Source organism: Crocodylus siamensis, chromosome 1 (assembly GCF_052110815.1).
Source record: "Crocodylus siamensis isolate JL-2025a chromosome 1, ASM5211081v1, whole genome shotgun sequence".
NCBI classification, from domain to species: Eukaryota; Metazoa; Chordata; order Crocodylia; family Crocodylidae; genus Crocodylus; species Crocodylus siamensis.
This window is the reverse complement of record NC_143395.1, coordinates 37853784-37878725: the sequence shown is the minus strand read 5'-3', so window position 1 is coordinate 37878725 and position 24942 is coordinate 37853784. Positions and strand designations below refer to the sequence as shown.

The following is a 24942-nucleotide window of genomic DNA, read 5'->3' as shown; positions in this document are numbered from 1 at the left end:
TTAAAATACACATAATATCCTTTGAGGGCTTAGATACCCAAATCAAAAATAGAGACACTATGCTTTAAAAGCAATGTGAAGAAATTAAAATGTTTAATGTCAGCATAAAAGTTATTGAATAGAATTATAGTTTTATATAAATTCCTAAGCAAAAGCAGATACAGAAAAAGAGAGACTAGTTAAATGCCAAAGTACAAGACAAGAGGGTAATCAAGTCAAACAAGCATCCTTGAGGAAATATAAACCTAATGCAAGTGAAGCCAACAAGCATGCATAAACCAATGCAAGTAAATTGTTAAATGTGAAGTAAGGGAGCTAACAGGGAATATGAAGAACAAATAAAGACAAAAAAATGCTAAAAGAATTCTTCACATCTAGAGCAGGAAACCTGCAAGCAAATCTGTGGATCATCTGGACTAATAGGGTACAAAGGAAGCTATAAAGGAAGACAAGGTCAATAGAGAGAAACTAACATACTTTCTTTCCCCAGTCTTCACTATAATGAGTACTGGGGACATTTCTAATTCAAGCTTAGTCATTTTAGGCAATAAAGATGAGACACTGTCAAAAATTAAGTGCTTGAACAAGTTGAAAAATTAAGGAGCAACAAGATATCAGGATCAGATTGTATTCATCAAAGGGTTCTGAAGGAACTTGAGCGTGAAGAGGCAGGTCTCATAATAAAAATAGGCAATTTCTTACTAATATTAGCTATTAGTAAGCTAACTGGAGGGTAGCAAATGTACCTTTCCTTAAAACGGTCCATAGAAATCATGACAGTTGTTTTGGAACTCTACCTGGTGAAACTATAAAACGTTACGCAGAAACTGTCATTGCTCAGGTTATACCATACCCTTGGAATAGTTAGGTGGCACACTTCTTTCTGTAAGTCAGGCTGCTTTTCAACATCAACCCCAGAACCATCTTTGTACCATTTGAAAACGGTTTCCTTCTTTGTATTTGCAACCTGCACAAGAGAAAATACATGCATGTATTTTTATATTCTGACAAAAGACATCACCGTTTAATCATTTCTACTTTTATTCCACTACAAGAATATACATTTTATTCTATAACATAAGCCAGATAAAGTAAATGACAGTACAATTACAATCAAATTGTGCTAGCTAAGTTTTTTATTATAGAAAATGCAGCCTGAGTTTTGTGGAGCTGTTTCATTCCAAAAGGGCAATAAACCATGTATGTCCATAGCTCATGAGTCCTAACTTCTATCCTTTGTTTAACAGGCAGAGTACATTCCTTAGGGCCCAGGAAATTATTAAGGATCATTCATACTGCTTTGGTAGTAGCAAGAGACCTTAGAAAAATACTACCAAAATAATTTCCCCAGCAGAAATCAATAGTGTAAATAGAGTAGGGCAACCCAGATACTCCAGGTGCCAACTTGGGATGGAGGGAAAAGGATGAAAAAAATCACTGCAGCCACAGCCACATAATCACATTGATGACACAGCAGCAGCAGCTGGAAGTCACCACTGCCTCCCCCTGCACCCTATATTGCAGCTGTTCCAGGTGCTCGTCTGCATTGTTACACCTCTGGCAGAAATTACACAGTGGCTACATGCATACAGGTGCATACATCATCATGCTAGGGATATGCTGAAGAAGCAGCCAGAGGTGAAGGGCCTACTTTTGAATTGAAGGGAGAATGGCTGGTGATTAGGACTGTGCTGGAAGGTCCTCTGGAAATGTACAAATCTACTCATCCACTTAGAAAATGGTTACCTTTGATCACTGAGACCAAAAAAAGCATGAAGCTGGGAGGGAATGCGTGAGCTGCAGTGTCTTTCGATAGGAAAGCATGTGACACAGAAGTGAATGAAGAAAAGCTGCTTGAAAGCAGCTGCCTGGAAGAAGTGATGGCAGCTCATCACTTCAATAGGCAGAGAGATGGAAATTGGACTTCTGGTATTGCAGTGTATGTGAAATATAGCTGTGTATCAAATGGCATTTAAAATATTGCTGGATGAGTGAACGGAAATACTATTTCAAAGAAGTAGCTAGAAGGAGAGTGACTGGAAGCAGCGGCGGCTCAGCTGTCTTCACAGGGGCTGCCAATATATTTCTATCCATTTTTGTTGAACAGATCACTCAGAAGAAGCACTCTCAATGTTCCACAGCTGTCTTCCCTTGCTTGCACTCATACTAAACCAAGGTACACAAGTATAATATAAGCAAAATAAGGTGTCATAAAAGAATGCAGGGTTTCAGCATATCTGCACTTCCATAATGCTATCAACCATTCAGTCCTAGTACTTTTCATGGAACTATATGATGGCATCAAGGAAACCTGAATTCAGAGCTTAAGAAACAAATTAAAGGAAATGATTTTTCCAAAAAACTGATTAGAAAACATGGAACATGAATACCTTTTACTCCCTTTTACTATTTCTCTCTCTCATACAAACAGAACCAATGCCATATTTATACCCTAATTTACTGCATCTATTGGCACTAGTTGAAAAACTATTGGTCTGCACAGAGTGCATTTTCCTCCTGAACCTGGTGCATTCAAAGCATTAATATGGCCTTGAAAGGTGGCTAATTATTAGGCATGTCTGAAGCAGTTCATATTCAATTCAGATTCAGCCTGAATTGGGGATAGTGATTCAGTTGGTTGATTCAGATCACTGTCCCCGATTCAACTCGGTCAAATCCAAATCTGAAGATTTGATGCTGATTCAAAGAATGCTTTAAATGTCAGCTTTAAATATCTTTTCTACATACCTCCAGGTACCAGATGCGGCTTGTGAATGCTGCAATGCTGGGGTGGATGGAGCATCCAACAGGAGCTCAGGGGGGGCCCCACGTGCTCAGCAGCAAACCTAGAAGTGGACCAGAAGTACTTCCGGTCCACTTCTGTCTCTGCCAGGGAGTGCACAGGAGGCTCCACCACACCCTCCTGGCTTGGCAATTAGCTGTTGGGAGAACCTGGGTGCCCCCCCAAAACCGAGAAGGCACCAGTCGCTGAGCTGGAGGGGCATGAGGGGAGCTCCCAGCATGCTTCCCAGCAGACCCAGAAGTGATCTGGAAGTATTTCTGATCTACTTCTAAGTCTGCTGCTGAGCACACTGGGGAGCCCTCCATTCTCCTGTGGGAAGCTCCAGCTGCCCCAGCATTGCAGCATTGATGAGCCAACTGGTACCTTGAGGTATGCAGAAAAACATTTAAAGCTGTGTTTCTTTCCAAATCGCCAAATCTTTCTGAACCTCTCCAAATCGATTTGGGGGGTTCCAATTCAATTAAAGGGTCTCATCATTCAATTCAGATTCAGAGATTCAGCCACCAAATCGAGCTGAATCTCTGCTGAATCAAATCAAGGACTGAAGCTTCACACAGCCCTTCTAATTACCTCTGCCTATTAACAGAGAATCACTTAGTGAAGCAAATTGGTGGCATGGATATCCTGCAAAAGTTAAATCTAATCCTTTGAGACTGAATTTTGCTTTTCAGGCCAAACTGCACAATTGTTACAGCACATCATAACCATAGATATCATGGAAGCAGCAATTGTGCGCATTTTGCCTTCAGACACCTCTGGTATTTATATACATTTTTATGTCCCTCGACGAACTGGAGATCTGCCCATGAGCTGAGGCAAGTAAGTGGTGAAGTTATATAAGTGGTGAAATGTGCGCCAGCACACAGAAAATGGCAGTGGTGTGCTTTGGAACTAAAGAACCTCCAATGTGTTTTAGTTCAAAAGTGCGCCACCACCATTTTCTCAGCGCTGACATGCATTTTGCTTTATTTAGTCAAAGCTGACCTGTGTTCCTCCAGTAAGTCTCTGAAAAGCCAGTCTAGCTGGTCAGGATTTACACCAGTATGACTATGATCAGAATCTGAAACAAAGTCATACTGTGCATACGCAAAACTTGCGGGATTTTCTATATACTTATAACCAGAATATTGCTCAAGGCTTGTTCCTGCAGTCATATGACATCAAGAGACATGATTTCGTTTTTGTTTTTTCAAGCAAGGCCCAAAGGAACGAGCCCTTAATGCTTTTCAGAATTCTAGTATCAAAAACGGTATAAATCAGTCTCACAAGGTATGTTCTGAGTTTCAGCCAAAAGTAATTTGAAATGCCTGAGTTATTTAACAATGATAATTTAAGGTATAATTGTAAGGCATAATTTACCTTAATGATAAAAAAGTTACTCTATCCATTTTTTAATCCTACACAAGGATCTTGAGTTTAATATGTTCAGTAAAAATACGAATAAAAAATAAGTGTGCAACAGTAGTTTGAAAGTTGAACACCAGTGTTTTGGAGTTTGAGAAGAAAATAAATAGATGCTTGATTTTAGAGGAGAATAAACATGTATACTAAAACCTCAATATATTGGACCAAATTATCAAAAGACTAAAATGACACATATAGGTTCATTGACTTTAATATATTATGTTCATTTTCACAAAATATGGATCTAGCTATGATGACAATGAATTCAGAATAAAACAGGAACCCTAACTGCAAATTTCAAAAGATATGATTCAAATCAAGAACAACAAAGTAACAGAGATAGAGCAATGTATTCTATGCACAAATGCAAATTACACATATACGCATTATCATGTTGACTATCATATTATTGATACTGGTTTTAATCATACCAATTGAATTTTATATTAAGTACAAAATAGTTCTTCATTTTATTTATAAGCAGGAGGATAGAAAACTACTCCAAAACAGCTTTCAAGAACATTAAGAAAAATGAGGGAACTATAGGTTCACTTCCAAGGGTCTGAAGTCAGTGTGATGTGACCAGCTCCCCAGGAGGCACTGAGGGCATAGCTCAGGGACTGGCTTATGTTTGAGCAACATGGCTAGACTGCATCATATACCAGCTGTCCCCAGACAGTAGAACTGTGCCTAAGCCACTGTGCTAATTAAAGTGTTTTAGAGAACTTTAATCTTCAGTAGACTGCAGTTGGCTCAAAGACTAAAGGAAAAAGGTGGTGGTTTAAGGCAAATTCCACCATGCTGCTCCATTCTGCTGGGCATAAGTTGGGGTTAAAACTCTATATTGTATTCACAGATAATTTGTGAACATAAAAAGGACTGTACAGTAAGTTAAACTATTCTTAATGAATTACTAAATCTGCTCTAATTAAAAACCCAGCAGGCCTGTCTACATGAGATGTTTACTGCCGAGGGGGTTAGACTAGATGATCTATTCAGGTCCCTTCTGACCCCTAACTACTATGAAACTAAACCTCTTGGCATCTATACATGCTGGGTTATTAGGCTATTGTAAACTAATAAACGTGATGGCAGGGTAGTAAATACAAGTACTACCCTGCTACAGAGTTTTTTACTTCCCAGCAGCACATGTGTAGATGCTGACTGGGCCAGCTGGGACACAAGGGTGCTTCAGTGCGGGGATTGCCTGCACCCTATCCAGCCCCTCTGCTGAGTTGGGTCAAAACAGCCCTAGTTTTTTTTTTAAAAATTCTTAAAATTATAAAACCTGTTTTCTAACTTAAATCATACAATTATTTTTAGTGTATGTTTGGATTAACTCCTACGCAAATAATGACTTTTGGTGGCAGACTGAAAAAAAATTAGAAAACCCATAAAAAAAAGAAATACTAATTTGGGGATGGTAGAGGCTGAAAGGCAATGACCTTTTTCTGGCTGTGATTATTTTAAAGAAACATTTATTTCTGAAATATCTTATTTGATCCAGAACAAACTGTTTTCTTTCATTTTGGATTATTTACTCCTTTTCTCTTTTTTCTATTTTTTTCTAAGTGAAAATCTTGGTTTGAAATAAAGTAGTGCAAAATTCCATTTTGAAGAGACTAAAATGAAACATTTCCTTTTAGAAACTTTGTATTTTTGAATATTTTTAAATGTCCCCATTTTCCCTGTCCAAACTATTTGACCCAAATTTGCAAGTAGGCTCAATTTTAATTTACAAAAAATTTCATATTTTCCAAAATTCCTTGTATATAAATTGGATCATTACTAAAAATAAGTATTATTTAAAAGAATAATCTTTTATCTGTTATTCTGAGAATGTATAAACTACCTGAATTTCTAAATGTTTTCTCACCTTACAAATAAGTAAAACTTCACATTCTTCAGTAACTTCCCAGGACAAGTATTCATGAAAATGAGGACCTAGGAAACAAAATGAACTCAATACATGTTATGGAATCAGGGAACATTTCTCACTTAGGAGAAATATAATGTGAAGGAAAAAAGAAAGATGAGCATGTTCTAGCATCTTAGATCAGAATGATGACAGGTAATAATCTTTCATGAACTATGAGCTCCCTGGAGGGGAAACTTTGCAATAAGCATTCATCTTATTGACACCAGATATCTATTGCACTGAAGTATAAAAAATAAAAATTGGGGGACACATCTCACTTTGCAGTTTAGGACATGTATCATTCCTGAATGCAAAACAGTTTATTGAGACAACTGGAAGCATAAAATCTGATCTTACTTAGTTGCCAACTAATCACTGGAAAAAGAGAGTGTTACCAAAAAAAGTTAAAGGATTAATTTAATGAAAAGAGAATTGGAGAAAAAACAAAATGTTTATTTTATGTTTCAAGAAAAAAAATCCTTGACTACCACTATTTTTCCCCAAATAGAATTAAATGAGATGTATTTAAATAGTATTGTTATATAATATAATCAGATAGAACCAAATAGAAACATAACCATTCCTATTCCCCCATAAGGATACATCCTGAAGATCTGTGTCCATGAATAACTTTATAGTTCAGCACAGGCCTAATAAGACTGGTCGTATTAGTACAGTTATGTATGTGCTTAAGAGACAAATACAATCTGGTTTTGGCAAGCCCTACAATTACATATCCCAGTGTCCAAAATCTAGAAACTTGCATCTGGGAAAGAGATGCAAGTCTGTAGCATTTTTTCTCTCTCTCTGACACTACACTATCAACTGTCTAGGAGTCTATGACATTGATCAATTAGACCAAGAGGACAGCTCACAACCTTACAACTAAGTACATACTGAAGTACTTTACTGAATCAGAGCCTAAAGTAATCAGAAAGCTAGCAGAAGTGAACAGAATATGTAACTTCTGATTAAGCTTCCTATTTTACCTAGGGCCTTCTTGGGGGCACAACAGAATGCACCATTTAACCCTAAAAATATAAATCATGATTTATATTCTCTGATAACACAGAATAATATAGACACCCCGCAGAAATAAGATTCCCATCTTGCAAAATTTTCAGTATCTCCAGCAAAATGCATAATGTTCTTAATTCCTACTGATGACAATAAAAATTAGGGAACTTCTCTTTTACAAACGATTTCCACTAACTGAAAAATTTGGCTGTGTATCACCAAGCTTCTTTGTTTTACCTTGTTTCCTGAGATATTCCTTTCTCTGGAACTCAGCCTCAGCCAATACAGCCTTGAATGCTAAATTTAGAATAGAAATAATGAATGAATAAAATTAAAATAGAATTAAAATAAAATAATGAATGAGCTGCTGAGGTTTTCAAAGAATAATTAAAGTGCATTTTTTTTCATAAGCTAAACCAAATGTTTCAGTGAGCTTACCATCTCCAATAAGCACTAATGAAGACTGGTTTTTGGCTTTTCCATCTTGGATCTGTACAGTATAGGTACCTTCATTTTCAATCGTAAATCGATCCATCACCATATCAATAATACCAGCTGAACGGTCACAACTAATTTTGTGCCTCTGCAATTAAGTATCACAACACGTAAGTAAAGTTAATGCAGCATAATGTGTAGTTTAAACAAGTTGCAATTACCCAACATATTCATCACCATGTTCATTTACTGGTCCCAGTCAGGATACTATTATGAATATATGATTAACAATATTAGCAGCTATTTTCTACAAATTGTAAATCAGAGTATAAGGAAACATGCTAGCTTTGTTTGACTGAATGAGGTAAATTGATATCTCATAGCTCACCTGCAGAAAGACTACTAATTAAATTATTATTAGAGTATTCCTGCAAGGGAATCTGTGAGCATGGAGCTTTAACTCCTGAGAAAAAAACATTGAAGTCAGCTTAGTTCTGCACTTAGAGGTATAATTTTTGTACTGTAAATAGATCTATTATAACAACAAACATAATAATGGGCTAGAGAAGATTGAGACCATATTTCTTAACTCAGTGTTGGTTTATGTAGGGTCTAGTAATGATTGTGTCTTAGAAGTGCATTTAACACTATGGTTAGGGGTCTCTGGAATTCATGCTTGAAGTGTGCGGTATGGTGGCTTCTTAATCATGGAGTTTCCCCCACACCACTGGCTACCAACACCTGATTGCTGGGAGGCAAAAACTGCAGCATTTTTCACCTCCCATCCATCAAGCACAGGCAGCAAGCAATGGGGCCTCACCACCAATCAGTGGGGAGGGGGGAGGCAGGCATGAGGGAAACTCCAAGATTAAAGAAGCCACCACACCCTGCACTTCTGGCATGAATTCCAGAGATCCCTAACTGGTATATTGGGTGTTCTGCTCAAAGAGAAAATTAAAGTATCAACCTTTGCAAAGAAATACTGTAGTTCTCATCTGTAAGATGGGCAGAATTCCCTGAGAGTGTAATACCTTTGAAGTGTTTCAAAGGGCAATCAGACAGATGTACATACTTTCTGATGCACTCCAAAAATGGCAAAAGTGCTCACATAATATTCCTGGGGGAAGTATTTACTATTTCGAAGCACCTCAAAGAGCAGTGAACACAGGGGGCATTTGCTTTGAAGCAGCAGTGACAGAAGCAGCGCAGCAGTGGAACTGCATTGTATAGGCTTTTCTAAGAACCAGTGACTCTGGATGTTTGACTTGGGCCTGGGACTTTTTTTTTTTCTTTTCCCCTCTGGGATGGTTGCTTCAGAGGGTTTGCATTCACAGCTTGTGTAAGTGATTTACTTCTGTGGCAGAGCACTGTTTGTACCTGCCACTTTAAGACCTGGGGCCAAACAGCCAGCAGGTGCTTAATTGCAGTGGCCATTTTAGAGCTCTGGCCGCCCATATAAACAAGGCATTTTGCTGCTGACTGAAGGTGCAGCAACATCACCTAGCTGTGAGGCTTCATGGAACACTCTGGAGGGAAGGGAGGAGCTGTAGGGGATGGTCAGGAGGCTCCTGGTCCTGGGTATGACTTAAAACTGCACCCTGCTGGGAGTGGGTGGCCTGGTACGGCTCTCAGTGGTGCTGGAGCCTCCAGGAAATGCCAGGCCAGTTACCACCCTGGTGAAAGGTGGATTGGGGTGCCTTAACCCCAGCTCCCACAACTGGGTGGGTTACCCCCTTGCAGGGTTTGGGAGGTGGACCCTAGTGAGAGAGTGGGGCCATAGACTCAAAAAAACCTGTCTTGACATCCTCTGACTGGTCAATGCTGGGGCCAGGACTGGAAGGGTCGAAGGGGCCCACCGCGAGGGATGCCCAGAGCTGAGGGCCTGGGGTTCCGACTGGCCTGGAGGTGGGTCAGGGCCAGTAGAGCCAAAGGGGGACCATGCCCGTAAGGGGAAAGCAGCTCAGGAAGCTATGCAGCCTAGAATGAAGGTGGATTAGGCTGCCTGCCTGGAGGGATCCAGGTGGGGTTCAAACACTAGGATTCTGGGGCCCAGAGTGCGGCCGGTGACTGTAAGAACAGAGGATGCCATCTACAATTGCATCCAATTACCTCAAATACTTGATTTGAATTAAAATCTTATCATGAGTCAATGGTGTATGTGCCCTTTTTTGTATTTGCTCTCTCTTAAATATTCTACAGAAGTAACAGCAATGTTGCTGGAAGCATCACATTTTAAGAAAATATTAATAATTACATGGAAATTACAAATTATGAATTCATAGATATACACACATGTGGTGGCCATTTGATTCTAAGATCTTTGCTCATTCAGTCAAAAAATTGAAACCATGAGACAAAACAGCAAATACCCATAGTAAATGATTTGCCTGAAGAGCAAAAGTTATTCATAGAAATGATATGATAAATACATGTTACTAATGCAACCAGGAAAATATTACAGTAAGCTACTTGAATAATTTGTGACCTGAATTTTAAATGCAAAGGCTTTGCAGGATGTACTAATGGGGACAGGATTAGCCCCTGCATGTTTAATAAACATTACAAAAATTCAACTAGTCTTAGTTAAGTACTGATGGCTCTCTCTTGTAAAGCTCTATCAAAATCACAGAAACAGGTATTAAATATTATAAACAATAATGAGAGATTTTGGAATAACCTAATTAAAATCTAAAAATAGGGAAAAAATCACTGAAAATATGAACAAATGTATACATGAAATGAAACGGGAATCTGCATTATTCAGTGTGAAGCATAAAATGCATATTGTAGATAAACTATAATCCGTTAGCTCCTTCTCCCACCTATGTGTGGAAAATACATTATTAAATGGGGGTTCAAGTAGTGACAAATGATGTAAAAGAATCCTAAGAGGGCTGAAAAGATGTGGAACAAGAAGATGGGTGATTTCGCAGCAATACATTGGACAGCCTGGAGGGAGAAGGTGCAAGTCTAGTAAGCATGAAATATATTGGTTGCAATAATCAGAATAGCAGGAATTTGAAGAAAGCAAGTGGACTTTTTGTAAACTACAAAAACAATAGGGAGTAGGGGAGTTATATGAGGGAAGAAAAAGAAAGGGGGGAAAAAAGTTTTTTTTTAATAGGAATAGAAAAGGGACCCTTGAGTTTAGTTTTAGTGTCCCATATAGGGCTCAATCCAGAAGATCCTTACTTAAGTGAATAGTGAAATCAGGGTAACTAGTAATATGAACAAGGATAACTTGTGAAAGGCAGAATGACAATTTACTTGTTAGGGTCAAGAGGCCACATTTTTCAAAACAGATTATTGGGCTAGAAATCTATTTGAGACGAATTTAAGGTAAACTGTCATAGAAGCAACTATCAGATAAATGTAAGTAAAAAAAGTGTGGGAAAAATTAAAGGAATAATCAGTAGAGTGGCTACTGCATCTACTGATTAAATGCAGTGGGAAACTAGAAGAAAAGAGAGAAGATCATAAAATTTGGATGTGCACTTTACTAACCAAGATCAAAGAAAAATGCAGTGTTACAGGATAAAGAAGACTTGACATAATAAGTACATTAAAATGGAAATTTTCATATCTAGAAAGAAAGCACATACAAAAAGTAAGTGCAAAGAGTAGGGAAGATGAATCAGGATGGTTAAAAGAGGTTTTATGAGAGAGAATAAAAGACCTACTAGTTATGTGGTACATTTATTACTACATAGTGCATCTAAAGCACAAAGACTTTTGGGGTTTTTTTGGTCCCTGAGATCTAGATTTGATGCATAGTGAAGGCAATAGCGGAACTTCCACTGATATTAGTGGCACATATCAAGACTCATGAGAGAGTGAAATCAGCATTTCCAAAAACAAAATGAACAAAGTGAGAATGAAAATTGGAGTGGGAAAAGAGACAAGGATCCAGCCTGGCCCTTTTCTTCCTTCTTAAATGTTTCTCATTTTTTGCATTGAGGCACAAGGAGCAATATTTGGCAAAACTGAGTCAGTTAGATCCATCTTATTCTGTTCAAAAATCTTTCAGTGTTGAGGCCATAGAAGTTTCCCATTTAGGCCTAAGAAGGAAAACTATATCATTCTAGCCAAATGTTAAGACTGCTTCTCACCAGCACAATGGTCTATTGAACATGTTCAGTGACTGCAGTCTAGTCTCTAGGCAGGTTTTAGAATGTAATTAGGCTTCTAACTGTTGCCATTATGCAGCAAGAAGTTGTTCAATGATTTTATGGGTGCCATAAATACCAGGTTTTATGTGATTTTCCCCCACACACACACAAAAATATAATCAATCTCCAAGCATAAATGTTGCATATGGGTTACTAATTAAAGAAGTTAAATAGTGCAACTCTGCTCCAATTCTGTTTCTTCTATGAGACTATTTCTGACATCAGTATTTCAAAAAACAAATGCATGCTAAAAGTAGATGGTTGACTTCCACCAGTAGTTACAAGCCCAAAATATTATGTCTTGAATAGATCTTAATAATATTCATATTTTCAGGTATATTTGTGTGTTATTTCTGGATTAAATAAATAAGAGGGAAGGAAACATATTCTAACTGAGGAATACTGCTTCCAATATATAATTCAAAGAAATGTTCTTTACTCTCTAGAATTTGCAGAAATGCAGATAAAGGTCTCAGATCAAACACATCCTCTGTCACTTAAGAGACAGATTACAGCTTCAAAGCCAGCCCTGTACACAGACAGCAGTGAGAAACTGCCCTAACACAGGTGGATCACTGAAACAAATTAAGCTGCAAAGAGGCCCAGACTTTCCTAAACCTTAATTTGGTACGCTGGTGAGCAATATGCCATTCCTCTTTCACAAGGTACTGCTTGAGGTACTCTTCCTTCTCAGGGTGGGGGTGAGGTTTACTACTATGAAAGTAAGTGTATTTATTAGCATTATATGTTTAAATATTCAGCTCTCAATTTGAGGGCTCTGATCTTGATGATATCATTGGCTAGGGACAGAAGTTACACAAACTGGTGTAAGTGATCAGAAACCATTTCAAATCTGCAACACAACAGAAGTTCAGTGCACATAAACTGCTTTCAAAATGGCCAAAACTGGTTTAAGATAAACCTGGATGGGTGTAGTATCAGAATTAGCTGATTTAGTTTAAATAAGTTTTTTGAACTTCTGTCCAAGATTCCCTCTAGATTCAAATTAATTTAGTCCTCTAGCACCCCAGGATGCTCTGAACCTTCCCCACAAACCCCTTCTCACAGGTGGGCTAGCCTTGACCCAAACTGTCTGCTCGGCCAAGCAGGACGGCATGCTTCTGGCCTGGGCCACTGCAGGCATGTGGCTGCATTTCCAGAATCAAAAGTGAATGTTTATTCACTTGCTTATTGGTTCAACCTATTTAGCTCAAACTAACCTCCAAAACTGAATTGAAAAAAACCTGCAGAATTGAACTGTCTGTGCTTGGGCTGGAAGCTGGGCTGAACAAAACATTTCTGTTTTGTGTTTAAATATGTGGATTTCAAAATTGGTTTTTGTTCTGACATGGAATGAAATTTGGATCTTTGAAACCATCCTATAAACAAAAATAATACTTATGGGGTGGGAGAGAGAAAGAGCCCCTCTATAACAGCCAAATATATACTAGTCTGTTAGGAAATTCATTTTGGACACCCACATTTAAAGTTCCTGCTCCATATGATTCATTACAGGGACTTGAAACTTGGTGTTTCACATCTCAGGTGAGAACTCTTAATATGCTAGACAGTCCACAGATTTATACTGGTATAACTTCCAGCAGTGGGAAGCAAGATGGACAGACCAGCATCCCAGGGTAGTTTCATGCTGTTGTTGTCATAAGCAATTGCTTGATTCAAGGATGATCTTTACCGTGGCTCACTGATGGGTCTTGAAGTGACTTTCAGGCCATGCAACACTCTGCCACAAGCAAGGAGCAAGTAATAGCCTGTTCGCCTTGAGCAAACTTTCTGAGATAAACTACAGATGGATGACATGTATACTGATTCTTCCAGGGGAATTTCTACACTGCCTTGGGCATGCTAGCTAAGAGGTTTATATTCTGACACACTTTTTTGTTTTTACACTGGGATAAATGTAGTGTACAGTTCAGGCCCTTAAATTATATTAAATATGTCTTTGCCCAAAGAGATGAAATGTGGTGCATAAGACCATAGGGTTAATTCCAGGTATTACCAAAACAACATCAGTGAAGTGAATAATATATTCTTAAATCATTCATATACAAAAGTAGATTAAACATGTTACCTGTCGTATGTACTTACATCACTGTTTTCAACTTCTTGATCATTAATAACAAATCTGAAGGTTGCATCCGGTGACAAGTGCTCAGCCTGAAGCCAGAAACGAACCTCTCCTTTATCAAAAAGCTCATAAGCCAACTCTGTTTTCAGAGGAATTGCTAAATGAGAAAAGCAATCAAAAGTCAATAATTCATGAGCCCTTGTGAGAGAGAGTGAAATAATGTATCAAAATATGAGCAAACTCCTATTATTTAAGGAATATAAAATTACAAAGAATTGAAACATTTTAAGGAAGAATAACCAAAATTCTTCTCTTTTGCTGAATATTAAACTGTTTTCTAATAGTCAAAGAACAATTTATAGAGAATGCTTTAAGCAATGTGTAGGTATTTTGAATACAGATACCACCATCAGTGGCCAATAAAACCCCAAATTTCAAAATAATTTGAACGATAAAGATGGCTATATCTATATTCAAGATTCAAACTAATGTCATTTTAAATGAATAGATGAATAAGCAAGCATGATCAAAGTTTTGCTGTGAAAAATGAGGCTCAGGAATTTTAGATATAAGTGTGTAATTATATTACTTCAGGAACCAAATATTAGATTCAAAAGTTCTACTTACTTGGATTCTTTATTTCATGGCTTAATGCTAATAGACGTTCAAACTCTGAAATGAACAATAATTTTCATGTTTAAATTACATTCTAACAAACAGAGTCAAAATACCAGTGTCAAAACAGTTTACAAATCAGATCAAAGTATCAATAATCAACTTATGTCTCCCAAACAGCCCCAGAAATTTCACGTTTCAAAAATTAGAGTTAAGAAGACAGAAAAGTTAATATTCTGGTTGATAGATTAAGTAAATTGTTATATTTAAAGTGCATGAAAATCTAAACAGGCAGGTAAAACTCATTTTAAGCTTCCTCTGGAATTTATACTAAGGATGGGCAAGTAATAGCATCTAACTTACATCTAACTCTCTTTTAACTATTGAAAATGATACCTCAGTGTTTAGGATCAGAAAGCTTCATTACTAGCTAGATTGAGGGCTGGTGGTAAGAAACACCCAAAGAATCATTCCAAATGGCAGTAAAACCTCCTCAAGATTGCTTAAGAGGCAAGATTCCGTATAGCTGGCTACTGTGACTAATCCTACTTAACATTTATTACTAATGGGGACTTGAAAGTTAAAGCTAATTGCATGATTTCCAAACTTACCGATAACACAGACAAGAAGAAATTAGCAAGGCTTTAGGAAACAGTAGAGGATTTAGCAATATTGCAGGAGGATTTGTAAAGTTTGAGGAAGTGGGTGGACAGCTAAAAGATGGTTTTAAGTGGTAGGATATGTAAGGTGATACATATGGGGATCTATCAGAAATGCTAAAATGATAGTTCTGTAAGTAGTACTATGTGTTAGACCAGTGGTTCTCAACCTTTGGCACCTTACATATCCCCTGCTGTTTGACATGGCAAAAGTGAAACCAGAATTTCACTGCCACAAGCTGAGTCCCACTTCTTCCATCGCACCCAGGGGCAAATCAGACTGCGTGGGGCCTCCCTCTCTATCCCTTGACACACTGACACTAGGGAGTGAAAGCCCCAGCGCACCAGACTTGGCAGGAGGAGCAGCAGCCAGAACTCCTAGCCCACGAAGGCAAAGACCAGAACTCAGCACCTGTGTACCCCCAGGGGTACACATACCACAGGTTGAAAAACACTGTATTAAAGAAGGCAGAGTCAAAAATGATTTGTGTGCTGTGGGGAAAAGACTTCCATGATTCATTTGTGATGTAAGCAAACTATGGGCACATCCGCACAGGCAAGCACATGCACTTGCAGGAGCTCAAATAGAAGCAATGCAAATTTGAGCCAGGGCTTTTTTTTCCTCAGCGCACATGCTCGGACATGTACTTTGTTATGGAGAAAATTGTGCCACCTGGGGCAAAATAACCCTGCCTAGTTCCTTCCAGATCTATAGCCAGGGGGAGCTAGAGCCCAGGGCCAGCACCTGTGATGTGCCCAGCGGTATAAAAACCTGCCCTGTCCTGGCTCCAGCAGTATAAAAAGCCTCCCTGGCAAGTAGGTCTAAGGAGCTTCTGGGGCCCATCAATTGGTACCTAGGGACACTACCCCTTGTGCCAGCTGGACTGCTGCAGCAACCCTGCAAGTTCCCTGCCCCCTCTACCCACTGCAGCAGTCTGGCAGTAGGGGCTGCTTCCTGGCTGTGACCTGCTGCACACCTGCCAGAACCAGATGGAGACTGCACAGCCAGTAGAGGCATCTACCCCTCTGGGACAGCTGCCAGTGGGCTGTGGCTGCAAAGTTGGCCTTTGTGTGGCACTACTGCCACTTGTGCCCCCTGCCCGGCCATCTAGGCAGCTACCGTCTAGAAGATGTTCTGGGTGTGGTGGCCTGCTTTGAACTGTCAAAGCATGTCCTCCTGGCCCCATTTGGCCAGGAGGTCAACCACAGCCAGCTAGGCCCAAGGTGTCAGCTCTGAGCAGGCAGGGTCCTGCCACTGGCCTCCCTAGCAGAAATTCTGGTGTTCCCTATTGGAAAACTGAAAAATCCCTCATAAAAAAAATCCCAAAGTCACTCTGTAAAATACCCCCAAGTCCATGTTCCTCCACAAGTAAAACAAAATACCACTATAAAGAGAGAGAGAGAGAGTGTGAGATGGAGACGGCGATAAGTTGGATAATGTTTTATTGATATATCTACAGTGTTAAAGCATGTCTCTTATCATAATAATAAAGTGAACTCTAAATACCTGTTTCATGAATATGTGAATATGTATTTTGCTCCCCTCCCACAGAGGCTACGGCCCCCCAACAGGGGATTCAGTTCCCATGCAAGAGCTACAGCCCCCCAACAGGAGCCAAGTGGCCCCTACAAGGACTACCACCCCCCCTGCAAGGCCCACATGCCCCACTCCAGCCCTCTGCTTGCTGCCCCACCTGGCCCCATTCCCTGCCAGTTACTGCAACCCACCCCCCACTTGCACCCCCAGACCTCCAAACCCAGGCACCTTCACTTTAAAGAAGCAAAAAAGGAAAAAATAAACAAAACAAAATCCTCTACTTACCCTAGAAGCAAAGGTGGGGGAGCTCGAGGGCCTCCTGACAGAGGACCACCAAGCAGCACAGGACATGTGGGGGGCAGCAGGGCCTGGGCTGGGGCTGCTGGGGCTGTCCCTCTGCCCTGCACTTTGTGGGTGCTGCCCCAGTCAGCCAGACAGCAGCTGAACTGCCGTAAGTGCCGGGGGGGGCTTGGTTTTTTTTAACTATGGGGGGCAGGGATCAGGGGGGCTTGGGGGGGATGAGGGAGATGGGGCCAGGCAGGGCAGGGTTTGGGGGAGACTGGTTGGGGTGGGGCTGGGCAGAAAAGTGTTTGGGGGGGACTTGGGGGGCTGGCAGGGTGGGACCAGGCAGGGAAGTGATCGGGGACCTCGGCGGGGGCTGGTGGGGTATAGGGCTGGGCAGGGAAGTGATCGGGGGGTCAGGGAGGCTGCCAGGGCAGAGTGGGGCTGAGGTAGCGGGCAGGCCCAGCAGGGGTCCTCCCCATGGTCCCCCTCCCTGCTCCTCCAGCCCCCTTAACCCCCTACTCACCACCACTGCAGCCCTGGTGCTGAACACGTGGCCTGGCTGGCTGCATGTTTCAGCACCAGGGTGAGGGGCCAATCACAGAGATGCTCTGGCAGCCAGAGCATCTCCGTGGAGGACCCAGCCTCCGGTTGCCTCAGGGCACGGACCGTGCCCTTCCCCACTTTTTTTTAAACTTTGGTTTTTGTTAGACCCCTGGATATCCAGATTTCTAAGTTTCTCCCCACACTGCAAGTTTCTCCCCACGTTAACATGTTGCCATGCCATGTCTACACTCAGTTATAGTAGGAGAACAATACTCTATTTTTGTTGTGGGAACTGTCTGGTGCATCCATGACTATCTATTACTGTACAGAGGTAATTGATAAAGTAGGGTCAGGGAACAGTCTTTCCAGTCTGGGGCAGATTGAGCAAAGCTCTTAATATGGCTGTGTATAGGTACATCTCATTTTTATTTTACAGTACTTAAAAAATGCACTGGTGAAGAGCAACTAAGCTAAACCTTATCCAGACTGGTGCTAATCTGCAGTTTAGAGGGAATACAGGGGACAAAAAGTCAATGTGTCACATGAAAAATGAAAACTTTTTAAGAATATGCTCAGTTTTAGATTCAGTACAACTATTTTTTAATATCTGAACTGAAAGATGATTAAACTGTAGTTTTGTAACAAATGAAAAAAGAAAATGTGAGATTTTGCAAAGGGCCTAAATAATTTAGAAGCACAAATACTGCTGTCATTCAGTGGCCCTTGTGGGTGCCTGTAGACTTGCAGGGAGACTGCTGCACTGTGCTGTAACTACAGTGCATCAGAGCAGACTCAATTAATTGCATGATAATTAGCATGCTCCAGCAGCCTCTGCATCTCATGTATCAGTGTCCCTGCCCTTCAAAATGGTGAAGGAGGTGTTTTAACTATAGCTCATTCTACAAGCTGTAGTTAAAGTGCCCCCACCACCATTTTGAAGTGCAGGGATGCTGATGCATGAAATGCAGTGAGTGCTTCAATTAAAGCAGCTCTTGAAACATCTCTAATTAAGGTGCCTCTCTCCCCATCCCTGGAAAGGGTATAAAAATGTCTTGTATTCCTAAGTTATTTAGGTATATTTGAAAATTCCACCTTTAATTTTTTTCATAACTTCTACAATTAGGCCATTTTGCCACTATTTTGTGGAGTGCTTTAAGGCCACTGTAATCTAGACTAGAATGGGGAGGCACCTGAATTCAGCCTAAATTCCCAGTTCATTAGGAACCCATTTAGTACACCTGATTCACAGCAACAACAACTTCGAGTTCAGCATGGAGTACCACACACAGTCACTCTTACCCTAAGGCTAGGAACAAACATTGAATTTGTCCCAGGACAAATTGTGCCTATGTTTGTCCTGACGCAGAAATATTGCAGGATTGGCATGTACATGCATTGTCCTTCCAGTCAGGCTTTGGTGAATGTATTTATGCACTGCTGCTTTTCTGCCACTGATTCAATGATGCCTTCGGACAGAAACTCATATGACCCCCTGTCTCCATCCTAGGATCTACACTGACCCATGCACCACATGGAGGGACAGGTAAATGCAGGACGCAGTATGGATATACAGGATGCTGGGGATTCCTTGGCTCCTGCACCATCCTGTACATCTGTGTCAGTACCCATGCTGACTTATGCCTCTATGTGAAGCACAGGTTGGTGTGGGACCTGGCGCAGGTCCCAGTATGCAGGCATAGGATGCTAGGAATTCCCCAGCTCCCACACCTCTTCAGGATGCATCTCCATAGGTGGAGAACCCTTTAAGCTTGACCCACTTAATGAGATGAACTGCTGAGATTTCCTACAGGTACCCAGGAGATCCCAAGGCTGTCTCTCTTACTGAGACATGCCCTGAGATTCTCTGGGGTACATGTCTATTAGAGGGGAAAGTCAGGTAGGCACTCTAGCATGTCAAGGGGGCCCATTCCTTCCCAGAAATTCCCCAGGTACACAGGACCAAGCCCCTCAAGCCTCCAGAGCACCTGTCCATTGTGACTGGAGTTTATGGGGAGCCAGAGCTGTCCACACTCTCCCACCATAAAGCAAAACAGATGTCCACTGCAATAAAGAAGTCCAATCTATAAATACTTTTCTCATAGCCACAAATTTGGGGCATTTCTGATACAAAAAAAGGAATGCACAACTGCCTGCTTAGATTTTGTGTCAATATAGAAGTGTTTATGGCAGAAAAAGGTGAAGAAAGGTTGCATCTGTTTCCACCTTGACAGTTATAAATTAGTGTTGTGTTTTTAAGAATTCATAAATCTGCATCTGTGTCTTAAACAAGTTGGATAATGCATAGAGTTTAGAGAGTAGATTAAATAGCTGAAGGATAGTTGGTTATTAAAAGAAAAATAAAATGGCATAGAATTTCAGAACACAGCTTGAATAGACAGTTAGTTATACAGATTTTTTTTAAAAACAGTGTACACAAATAATTAGATTTTCAAAAATTCACCTGCATAGCTAGTGCAACAAAAACTAATAGGATTTTTATTTTTTTCCAAATACAGTTGCATGCCTAGCAAAATGGAAAGTCTAAAATGTAAAACGCATATGCTTTTGAATTGTGTACACCCTTTACTTTTATTTATATTACCTCTATATTTCCTTGAATACTATGCTCAGATTTCACTGGTATGATAGTCAAAAATATTAGCAACTCCCACAAATCCTGTGCATACATTTATATTTTGTTGTCTATGTACAAAGTAGAATATGTGCATTTAAATGCCAAAACAGTTACAAAGCCCTACAAAGTTATCAGTTTGGTTGTACATCTCTTCTGGGGAAAGAGATTTAGGGAAAGAGGCTATAGCTATAGCTAGAAGAGACTGAAACAATAGTGGTCTTACCTTCTTCATCCATAACAAAACTGGATGAGGCACCATCTGTGTCAGTAACAGCTATGGAATAGGTTCCCAAATCTGATTTATCAGGATTTTTAAAGTACAGCTTAGAACTAAAGGCATCAAATAAAAATATATAGTTAGAGATTTTGCCACAAGCAAACAAACCTTTACAAGAACAAATGTCTAATGTCTCTATACAGAGATGTAGCACTCACTGGTCTCCAGATGTTTCAATATTAAACTTATCAGTATCATCAATCTCTTCATAGGATTTGCACCATGTAAACTCAGATGCATCTGTAGCTTCTTTGCAGTCAAAAGCTAGGTAAATATTACCTTCTTCATCTACACCAGAAAAGATTTCCTTCGTTCCTGAAAAATGAGAATGAATTCACATATAATGGCCAGAGTAGCATTTATTCTTCAAAAATGCAATTCAGAAAAGCATTTAAGCAGATATCCAAATCCATGCTGCTCCAGCAATGAGTCTTAAGCAATTGTTTAATGACTTTGCTGAATGGGAATGATGCAAGTGTATATTTAAATTTGCAAAATTAGGGTGTGACATACCGAAGTGTTTCTTGTGTTATACGAAGAAACCAAAGTCTAAAATAAAAGTCATAGAATCATAGAAAATTACAGTTGGAAGGACCTCAGGAGGTTATGTAGTCCAACACCCTGATCTAACCAGAACCATCCCCAACTAGATCATCCCAGCCAAGGCTATGTTTAGCCATGTCTTTAAAAACTCCAAGGATGGAGATTCCACCACCCCTCTGGATAACGTGTTCCACAGCTTTACTACTATCTACTGTGAAAGTTACTCCTAAAATCTAACCTAAACTTCCCTTGCTGCAACTTGAGACCACTGCTCCCTGTTCTATCATCTGCCACCACTGAGAATAGTCTAGCTCCATTCTTTTTGGAACCCCACTTCAGGTAATTGAAGGGTGCTATTAAACCCCCTCAGTCTTCTCTTCTCCAGACTAAATGGGCATTTATACACATACTTTTTGCTGCTGTGACATGCCGGAGATCCATCACGTTGGAGCAGACTTGCTTAATTGGGTATGCTCCGCGTGTGAGCTGATACTCACCATGCTGTGTGGCTTGCACTTGTATAAGCGGCAAAATGCATGTCAGCACAGAGAAAATGGCAGTGGAGAGCTTTTTCAATTAAAACACCTTTGAGATATTTTAGTTCAAAGGTTATTAAACTGGGGGTACTGCTGCCATTTTCTTTGCACTGACACTCATTTTGCCATTTATACAACTGCATGCAGCACAGCACCGGGCGCTTTTCAAAGCACCCAGCGCTGCAGCACTTACATGTATAAAAAATGCCCAATAAGCCCAGTTCCTTCAACCTCTCCTCATAAGCCATATGCCCCAGGCCCCTAAACATTTTTGTTGCCCTCCAATGGACTCTCTCCAATTTATTCACATCCTTTCTATAGTGGAGAGCCCAAAACTTGACACAGTACTCCAAATGGGGCCTTACCAGTGCTGAATAGAGGGGAAGAATCGCTTCCCTCAATCTGTTGGCAACTATCCTAATAATGCAACCCAGTATGCCATTAGCCTTCTTGGCAAGAAGGGCACGCTGCTGGCTCATATTCAGCTTATTGTCCACTATAATCTCCAGGTCCCTTTCTGCAAAGCTGCTGCTTAGCCCTACCAGCCAGCATATTTACTATTCCCCTCAGCTGGGTGCTTGCTGAGACACTAAGCCAGGGGTCAGCAAAATACAGCCCATGGGCCAGATCCAGCCTGCAGAGAGACTTGTCTGGCCCATGGTGGGTCCCTTGGTCCTGCCCAGCCCAGATGCTGTTTGGCCCGTGACACATCCCACCACCCATTGGCATGCAGTCAGGCTGGGACAGCTCCACAGCTGGACTCCAGCCCTGGGCCCATGGGGACTGGCAGGGACCCACACACAGAGCCCTGGCCCTGGCCCAGCCCAGACAGCACCCACACTGGACCCACCCCAACCAAAGCAGACCAGCTCCAGTCCAGCCAAGACCCATGAACACAACCCTGGCCCTGGCCCACCCCCACCTGCTCTGGAGCTGACTACCTACCTTGAGTGGCAGCAGCAGCTGGGCAGAAGCTGTTGCTGGACATGAGGGAAAAGCAGCTGCCTCCCCCACACTGCCGCCGGGCCCTTCTTGCTGCAGCTGCCCAAAGCCTGCTCCTGGGCTGCCCTGTGGCTCCTCTCCAGTGCAGTCACCACCGCCAACAGCATCACCTCCAGGCCACCCTGTGGTGCAGTACTGGCAGTGGAGAGAAGCTACAGGGCAGCCTTGGTCCACCAGAGCCATGGACTCGAGGTGGCTGCAGCAAAAAGGGCCCAGCGGTGGTGAGGGGGAGGAGCTGCTTTTCCCCCGCGCCCCACAGCAGCTTCTACCTGGCCACTGCCACTGCTGTCCTGGGTGGGCCAGTTTGGAGCAGACATGGGGTGGGCCAGGGCTGGAGCTATGTGCACAGGTCCTGGCTGGGCGGAGCTAGTCCACCCCAGTTGAGGCAGGTCCTGATGAGGCACTGGGCGGGCTGGGTCAGGGCCAGGGCCAAGGCTGTGCACTCAGCTGCTGATGAGCACTGGTGGAAGTGAGGAGCTGCAGGACACACAGGCTCCAAGCTGTTGCAGGTTAGTGGGGTGATGACCAGCCCATGACAGCTCCCCAAAACTGCCTATGTGGCCTGCAAGCCCAAATTCTTGCCTACTCCTGCACTAAGCTATAAAATGAAATGGACAATAAACAAAAAAAGCAAACTAATAAGAAATGATACCCAGTAAACCAGGATTTACCAAATTTTACACCGTTAATAAATCTGCAAGCCATCTTGTGCCTCCTTTTCTCAAATTAGATTTTATCTCAGACAGTTCCATTGAAATCATGGAATCTAGCTATGGAGTAAAGTACTGATTAGCATAAGGGAAAATCTGGCCTTTTGATATTATTTAAAAACATGTTTGCAACATGTTTCTAATATACTTGTATATACTCCATACTTGAATACCTACGTTAGGAATTACACTAGCACTGGCTCATATAAATATTTATTTGCTACTTTATTTAGCATACTAGGCAGCACTTAAAAGCTTTGTATTGCTTTAGACAACCAAATTAGATTTACAATTAACTCATCTCACCATTTTAGTTCTCAAGGTATTTCCTACATTAAAAGAAAAGTACAAGGACCAACATGATGACAGAGATAAGTATATATTAGGCAAAACTGGTAATATTTTAGTTCCTGCACCTAAAAATTTCAGTTTTTACAATTCAATTCAATTTTGCTTCTAAAAATTTCAAAATGTTATAAGTACTGGAAATTACATAGCACACCTGGTCTGGGCTCCATCAACACTGGTTCAGAAACTTCAGATGACTTGCCTATACCAGCTTCATTCACTGCACGGACTTTGAAAACATAGGTTTTACCCTCATGTAAATCACCAACCTAGAAAAGAATAAAGTATATGTAAACTTGTATAACTGGTCACATTTATAGCAAAGAATCAAACATGAAATCCTGAACAATTGTATTCCACATTTGTTCTACCATTGCTTTCAGTGGGCCATGATCTTATCCCAAGTGCTTGGTCAATTTTTCATTGAAACACCAGTAACTATATCATCCATCTATTTGATATTACCTTCAAGTAATGGTGTGAAGTTGTTTTTTCATTAGCTGTGCTCCACTCTTCCACATCTACTTCCTTATAATCCACAAAATACCCAGTTATAGAACTGCTGCCAGTGTACACAGGAGCTTTCCATAGAAGTACCAACGATGTATTTCTAACCTCACAAACAGTCAGGTCATAGCAAGGACCTAAAACATTTTAAAAATTGAAAGTTTAGAGTTAGACTTAACTTTATGAAAACTGGCTATCTTCAGGGGAAATGTACCATCTAAATTTTATTTGGCTTGGTTCAAAATTCTCCATCCAGAATAAAAAAAGTCTCTAATTCTAATCTTGCCCAGAATTAAATGCTTTAGGTCTCTTTCCCTTATAGCTGTTTGCTGTCCTTAAGCAAGATGGGCATTAGTATTCCAAAGCTGCATTATTAGCAGGATCCCAGTAGTTTGATGTTGAAATAAGATTAGTCATCTGGAAAATCCATGCACTCTAAAATATTCCAAGAGAAATAAATGCTTTTTTTTATTGCAGTTTAAATTCACTGTTCCAAATTTGCTACTGCTCACTGAGTTTGGAATCAAATTGATAATTTAGTATAAATATTTTCAGTTTTATTTCTGTGCATGAAACAGGAGCCATTGGCTTGATCCAAAATCCACAGAAGTCAGTGGGAGCCTTTCCATTCTAGTTCAGTGGGTTTAGATCAAGCTATATCTGCCTCAATAAAAGAGGTTTTTTGTTGTGAGGTGGATGGTCACAGTTATAACGAAAACCAAAACAAAGGACAATTAAAACAGAAAGAACCGTATTTTCCTATAATCCCATTTAGGGTAATAGTCCCATCACTGCATTTTCCTTCACTTTCACTGCAGTTGTTTGTCACTCAGCTTGTCTGATTTCTTTAAAACCCTCCAATTTTCAAATTCATTTTTATCAATGGGGTTCAAGAGTGTAATCATATCAGTTG

The 24942-nt window shown here is 40.7% G+C and overlaps 1 protein-coding gene across 1 annotated transcript in view; it reads right to left on the bottom strand.

The window, feature by feature from the left end:
* MYOM2 (myomesin 2) overlaps window positions 1-24942 on the bottom strand; it is a 108275-nt gene that overhangs the window by 17242 nt on the left and 66091 nt on the right. The window contains exons 20-29 of the mRNA XM_090033372.1: window positions 23988-24166; window positions 23677-23791; window positions 20542-20698; window positions 20330-20436; window positions 14460-14504; window positions 13853-13989; window positions 7581-7725; window positions 7380-7439; window positions 6084-6151; window positions 854-967 (exon numbers count right to left, since the gene is read on the bottom strand). Of these exons, the coding sequence (XP_089889498.1) occupies window positions 854-967; window positions 6084-6151; window positions 7380-7439; window positions 7581-7725; window positions 13853-13989; window positions 14460-14504; window positions 20330-20436; window positions 20542-20698; window positions 23677-23791; window positions 23988-24166 (1127 nt within the window). The remainder of the gene's footprint in view (window positions 1-853; window positions 968-6083; window positions 6152-7379; window positions 7440-7580; window positions 7726-13852; window positions 13990-14459; window positions 14505-20329; window positions 20437-20541; window positions 20699-23676; window positions 23792-23987; window positions 24167-24942) is intronic.